This window comes from Aedes aegypti, unplaced genomic scaffold (genome assembly GCF_002204515.2).
Source record: "Aedes aegypti strain LVP_AGWG unplaced genomic scaffold, AaegL5.0 Primary Assembly AGWG_AaegL5_hic_scaff_78_PBJ_arrow, whole genome shotgun sequence".
In the NCBI taxonomy this organism is placed as follows: Eukaryota; Metazoa; Arthropoda; class Insecta; order Diptera; family Culicidae; genus Aedes; species Aedes aegypti.
In genome coordinates, this window is record NW_018736481.1 from 261 (window position 1) to 6,434 (window position 6,174).

The following is a 6,174-nucleotide window of genomic DNA, read 5'->3' on the forward strand; positions in this document are numbered from 1 at the left end:
ATATTCACTAATTTTGTTTTCCAGTAGGTTTTGTTTGAATTACTGACACAATTCCTTGATAATGAAACAAAATTTATCAAGATTCTTCAAATGGTTTCTTGAAAATGTCTTGAGAGAAATTGTTTGTTAAAATTTTATAGAGATTGTATAGAAATTCTTAACGAACCCAAAATAAAAACTTTTGGGAAAAATTTAAGATCCAGAAAATATATTGATATATAGCTGAGCATTCGATGGACAAATTGGATCTACTCCCAGAAACGATTACTGGGATAAATTATTGGGATTGATATTGGAGATATTCCTTTTAGAACCTTAAGAAAAATAAATAATGGAAAATAACGAGGAATCCCACAAAGAATTCCTTGCAAATATGAGGAGATATCCTTTATCGAAATCAATGACGAGTTCTTTGAAGTATTTCTAGATGATCATTCCAAAATAACTTAATCGATGCTTGGCAAAAACATTTTGAGTTTCATAACAGTTGTTGTGGTAGATTCCTTGCAAGATCCATCGCGGATTGTAGATTCAACCTTCGCATATTTTCTGGTAAGGCTTTCGGCAGATATTTGGTTGAATTCCAAGAACTATTCAAAAGGATTTTTATGATGCTTTCCTTAGCCGAGTGGTTAGAGTCCGCGGCTACAAAGCAAAGCCATGCTGAAAGTGTCTGGGTTCGATTCCCGGTCGGTCCAGGTCCATGGAAATTTCCTTGGCTTCCTTGGACACGATATACGAATGCGAAAACGGCAAATGGCAACTTTGGCAAAGAAAGCTCTCAGTTAATAACTGAGAAGCAGGCTCTGTCCCAGCGAGGACGTAATGCCAAGAATAAGAAGAAAAAGAAGATCATGACGCAATTGAACAAAAGAAATATTCACCTTCGTAGCAAACCAGTCAATTTTCATTTCTACTCAAATTTCACGAAATCATATTTTTTGAGTAAAATAGAGGATCAGTATCTCTAATTCCCAATAAATAACGTTATTGGAGCTCTCAGTGTATTAAGATTGCTTAAAAAAATATTAACTGTAATGTTACTGTAACAACTCGTTGAAATATGATATGACGATCAATCAATCATCATTAAAACTGTCTCAGCTATTACGAACGATGATATGCTTGCTTAGCGTACCTTGTTTGTACAGCGTTTAATCAATTCATAGGTAATGATCAGCTATATATAGTAACGATTTCTCTACATTTCCAACAATATTCATTCGAAATGATACTCCAATTCTGGTTTGTGACGTTTTCCGTGCTGTTCGCAGCTCGTGCCGATGAAAATCACTCAATATTGATCAAACTGAACGATCTGGACCACCGGTGAGTCAAAACACTAAAAACACTATTCCCAACCTGCAGATTTTTCGCTATCCAGCTGTTCCTCCCTTTCAGCTTCACGCAAATGTTCAGCCAGCAATTTTACCGACACACCCGGGAAGTAACGGATCGAGTCTCGGCATTGAAGGCTTCCATCGACACCAATCTGCTGGAACTGGACCAGCAGATTCAGCAAGCGCTGGATGGCATTCAATCCAACGAATCGTCGTCATCAACTTCGGCAACGAAATCTTCCGGACTAACAACCATACCGATTGGATCCGAGCCTAGGGTTCCGGCTCTGTACGAACGGGAGCGCTACGGAGGAGATTGGCTGGTCGTGATGCATCGGTATGATGGCTCCGTGAAGTTCGATCGCACTTGGGCCGAGTATCGGGATGGGTTCGGAATGGTTGGGCAGGAGTTTTGGTACGGACTGGAGCGACTGCATCAGTTGACCAAGGAGAAATCGTACGAACTGATGGTTGAGATGGAGGACTTCAATGGGAACTTGAAGTATGCTTGGTATGATAAGTTTGTGGTGGGCCCCGAGGAACAACGTTACGCTTTGGTCGAGTTGGGGACGTTCAATGGAACGACAGATGGGGATTCCTTGAAGCCTCATAAAGGATCGGGATTCTCGACGTACGACAATGATGATTTTGGTTGCTCGAACAAGTACGCCAAAGGAGGATGGTGGTATTACAGTGGAAAGTGTTACGGATCGTGAGTATATTTGTAGTTGAAAATTGAACTGAGTTCTGACGAAACAAATCTATTGTTCAGGAGCCTTACTGGTATTTGGAAAAACGAACTTGCTTACTCATCTATAGTTTGGGTGAAGTTCTCCGATGTTTCCAACACGCCGTTGAAGCTTGTAAGAATGATGATACGACCGAAAAATTGAATCGACACTTGATCTTTTCTAATCCACGAAAAATAAAATGTTTGAAAACATTAAAAATATAACATTGATTGTTTCAATACTTAAATGATAACTTTGATGCACCTTCCAGGATCCTCATCGTAATCCTTCAAGGGTCCTCGTCAGAAACTTTGCAGGATCGCTATTCAAATTTCAGTTAATTCTTTTTACCAGAATCTAAAATACATAGCCCCAAATTTGGGGATTTTGAATGGAAAAACAGCATTTGGTTACTAACTTTTGTCACTGACTGTATGTGTCCATGACCTGTGTTCATATTCAAATCAATTATTGTCATCTTATCAAAGTTCTCAAACACTCAATTTGAACCTACCTTGGCCTCGAGTACAGGGGAGCAGAGGAGTCAGCCAATCCCATCGCAGACGAGCTGAAAAAGGAGGAAAATGCATTTTGGTGTTTGGATCTGCTATTTTTTTTCATGAAATTTGTAAATATCAAAATCGCTACTGAAGGTTGTCATTTTAGTAAAATAAGAAAAGCAAGAAATGATAAAATTCAGAAAAAGTTTAAAGCAGTATTTGAAACGGAAGGTTTGAGAAAGGGAAAAATAACAAAAGCACCAAATACATCAGAACAGCTGAATCGAGTTCAAAATATGTGCGAGGGATTATTGGCAAAGCGAATCATAAGCATCAGTAAGGAAAAAATATAGCAAACCAAAGGGGAACTTCCAAAAAATAGGATGATAAGCAAACACTGAAGCAAGGACTACGAAAAAGAAGCCGTCTCAAAACGTAAACCATAATTGCGATGATACTCTAGCTAACTACCGAAATCGAAATAACGGGGGATTTTGGACGAACAGCCTCATCAATCATATGACGGAATGGAATTTTTGCATTTGCGCAAGCAAAAATGTTCGACATATTGGATCAGTCGGATCCGGAACGGAACGGACGCGTTTGTACGCGTGTGAAAAGGATTTTCTCCGTGGATTCACTTCATTGGATGTTTTGCGGGAGTTTTACAGCCGGGTAAGCGTGTTTCTTTCGAGAACGTAAGTGACAGTGGTGTTTTGAAGGAGCAAAAATTTATGATTTACAGTTACTTTGCGCTTAGAGAAATTGATACATTGCTTGGTGGTATAAATTTGGCATCGATGCGAATTTGGCCCAAAAGTCTGAAGTGGCTCTACTCATTGTTTTGGATGTTATACTCGTACAGAGCTCCACTGATAATCATCCACCTACTGACATTCGGTGACAGCAAATTCAATTTCGCTAGTGAAAAAATTCTTTTCCGTCAGAATAACCCACAAAAACATCCGCAAATTGCAAAAGTTGTTTTGTTTTTTTTATTAAAAGACAATCATGATTCATCACATGGAGGCATCACATTGCCGTTTTCTTACACCGGTAATATCAAATTCATTTGTTTTTTTTTATATTCAATTTTCAATTTCAGTGCCTGTAGGTGAAATTGAATTTTGAAATGACACCAACAGTGGGTGAAACTGAATGTGTGCGTGTGTTGCACCCACTCTCTTTCTCGTCGCATTCGCACTCGAAGTCAGATTGGCTTCTTGCTAGCGGAGTTTGTTTTTGTTCGTTTTCGCACTGACCGGGTCTCTCTAAGCATTCTGACAGGATCCTCTCTCAGCATCCTGACAGGTTTCTTTCTCAGAATCCTGACAGGATTCTCTCTCAGTATCCTGAGAGGATTCTCTCTCAGAATCCTGAGAGGATTCTCTCTCAGAATCCTGAGAGGATTCTCTCTCATAATCCCGAGAGGATTCTCTCTCAGAATCTTGATAATATTCTCTCTCAAAATTCTGAAAGGATTCTCTCTCAGAATCCTGAAAGGATTCGTGTCAGAATCTTGAGAGGATGCTCCTCAGAATCCTGACGGCATTCCATTCAGAATCCTGACAGGATTCCTATCAGAATCCCGAGAGAATTCCTCTCAGAATCCCGAGAGGATTCTCTCTCATAAACCTGAGAGAATTCTCTCTCAGAATCTTGAGAATATTCTCTCTCAGAATTCTGAGAGGATTCTCTCTCAGAATTTTGAGAGGATTCTCTCTTAGAATTCTGAGATGATTCTCTCTCAGAATCGTGAGAGGATTCTCTTTCAGAATCTTGAGAGGATTCTCTCTCAGAATCCTGATGGGATTCTCTCTCAGAATCCTGAGTTGATTCTATCTCAGAATACGGAGAGGATTCTCTCTCATAATCCTGATAGGATTCTCTCTCATAATCCTGATAGGATTCTCTCTCAGAATCCTGAGGTATTCTCTCTCAGAATCCTGAGAGGATTACCTTTCAGAATCCTGAGAGGATTCTCTCTCAGAATGCCTAGAGGATTTTCTCTCAGAATCCTGAGAGGATTCTCTCTCAGAATCCTGTGAGGATTCTCTTTCAAAATCCTGAGAGGATTGCTTTAATTTTAGAATTCTAAGAGTATTCTCTCTCAGAATCATGAGAGGATTCCCTCTCAGAATCCTGAGAGAATTCTCTCTAAGAATCTTGAGAATATTCTCTCTTAGAATTCTGAGAGGATTCTCTCTTAGAATCCTGAGAGAATTATCTCTAAGAATCTTAAGAATATTGTCTCTCAGAACTCTGAGAGGATTCTCTCTCAGAATTCTGAGAGGATTCTCTCTTAGAATTCTGAGATAATTCTCTCTCAGAATCGCGAGAGGATTATCTTTCAGAATCAAGAGTGCATTCCTTCTCAGTATCCTAAGAGGATTCTCTCAGAATCCTGAGAGGATTCATTCCAGAATCCTGACAGAATTTATACCCGGTCCATATAGCCGTAGCGGTAAACGTGCAACTATTCTGCAAGACCAAGCTGAGGGTCGTGGGTTCGAATCCCACTGGTCGAGGATCTTTTCGGGTTGGAAATTTTCTCGACTTCCCAGGGCATAGAGTATCTTCGTACCTGCCACACGATATACACATGCAAAAAATGGTCATTGGCATAGTAAGCTCTCAGTTAATAACTGTGGAAGTGCTCATAAGAACACTAAGCTGAGATGCAGGCTCTGTCCCAGTGGGGACGTAATGCCGAAAAGAAGAAGAAGGGTATCATTCGGCTGAATTTTTACGACACTGGTTAAACTAAACAAACATGTAGTATAAATCCTTTAGACTAATGAGCAACTCTGCCGAAGACATCCATATTCCAAATTATCAGAATTTAGAACCATCCTAAGATCTAGTAACATAACGTTATAGTCGCTTAGATGACTCAGTAAACAATGTATTTGAGCTGCGGTAAAATTCCCAAGAAATCAATGTGTAGCCCTTTCCCTATTGCAAATCTTCACCGAAGAAAGTTTAACATTATATAGAACTGATTCTGAGATATTAGGATCCAAAGTTTCAAAAATTCGCAATTTATAGACCTTTTCACATTCTAATCCCTCCCAGCGATAAACCATCCCTTTTTTTAATTTTATTATTTTTTAAGTAAAAATCAGTTAAATGCACCACCAGCACTAGGTATTGTCGCGCGCCCACTAAATCGGAACGCGCGTGTAGGACACGCGACGTGTGACTCGTTCCCGACATAACTGTCATAATGACATATGTAGCGCTGCATTCTTACGATGTTTATGAACACAGCGCACTATTCAAATATTAGTCGCGACGCTTGGAAACTAAGAAAAAAAAATATTTAAAAAAAATGTTTGTCCTTATTTCTGTCGGATCCATAACACCGTTTTGTCTCAAATTCCGAACAGACTCATATTCCTAACACTCGGTTTTTGTATGGCGATTTGGTTGAAATGTTTCGTAAAATGAAGATTTATCTGTTATGGAATCATTGGGTGGTTGATGCTTTCATATGTAACTGAAGACATCTCTTATGAATTATCAATGATATTCTTCAAGTTTTCATAGTTCAAAACGTTTCTGTGACAAAAGATCGCAAAACGTCAAAATAACAAAAGGTCA

The 6,174-nt window shown here is 39.2% G+C and overlaps 1 protein-coding gene across 1 annotated transcript; it reads left to right on the plus strand.

Moving 5' to 3' along the window:
• Positions 1-1,195: 1,195 nt before the first annotated feature.
• On the plus strand, positions 1,196-2,295 carry LOC5566276 (ficolin-3). Its single transcript, XM_001650620.2, has 3 exons — positions 1,196-1,329; positions 1,402-2,052; positions 2,113-2,295. Exons 1-3 carry the CDS (start codon positions 1,229-1,231, stop codon positions 2,231-2,233), a joined length of 873 nt encoding a protein of 290 aa, XP_001650670.2. The 5' UTR covers positions 1,196-1,228; the 3' UTR covers positions 2,234-2,295.
• The last annotated feature ends 3,879 nt before the right edge of the window (positions 2,296-6,174 follow it).

Bases quoted from the DNA above. Each gene is read 5' to 3' on its own strand.
- LOC5566276 (XM_001650620.2), top strand. From the start codon at position 1,229: ATGATACTCCAATTCTGGTTTGTGACGTTTTCCGTGCTGTTCGCAGCT. The intron at 1,330-1,401 runs GTGAGTCAAAAC...CCTCCCTTTCAG, and splicing joins CTGAACGATCTGGACCACCG to CTTCACGCAAATGTTCAGCC. The intron at 2,053-2,112 runs GTGAGTATATTT...TCTATTGTTCAG, and splicing joins AGTGGAAAGTGTTACGGATC to GAGCCTTACTGGTATTTGGA.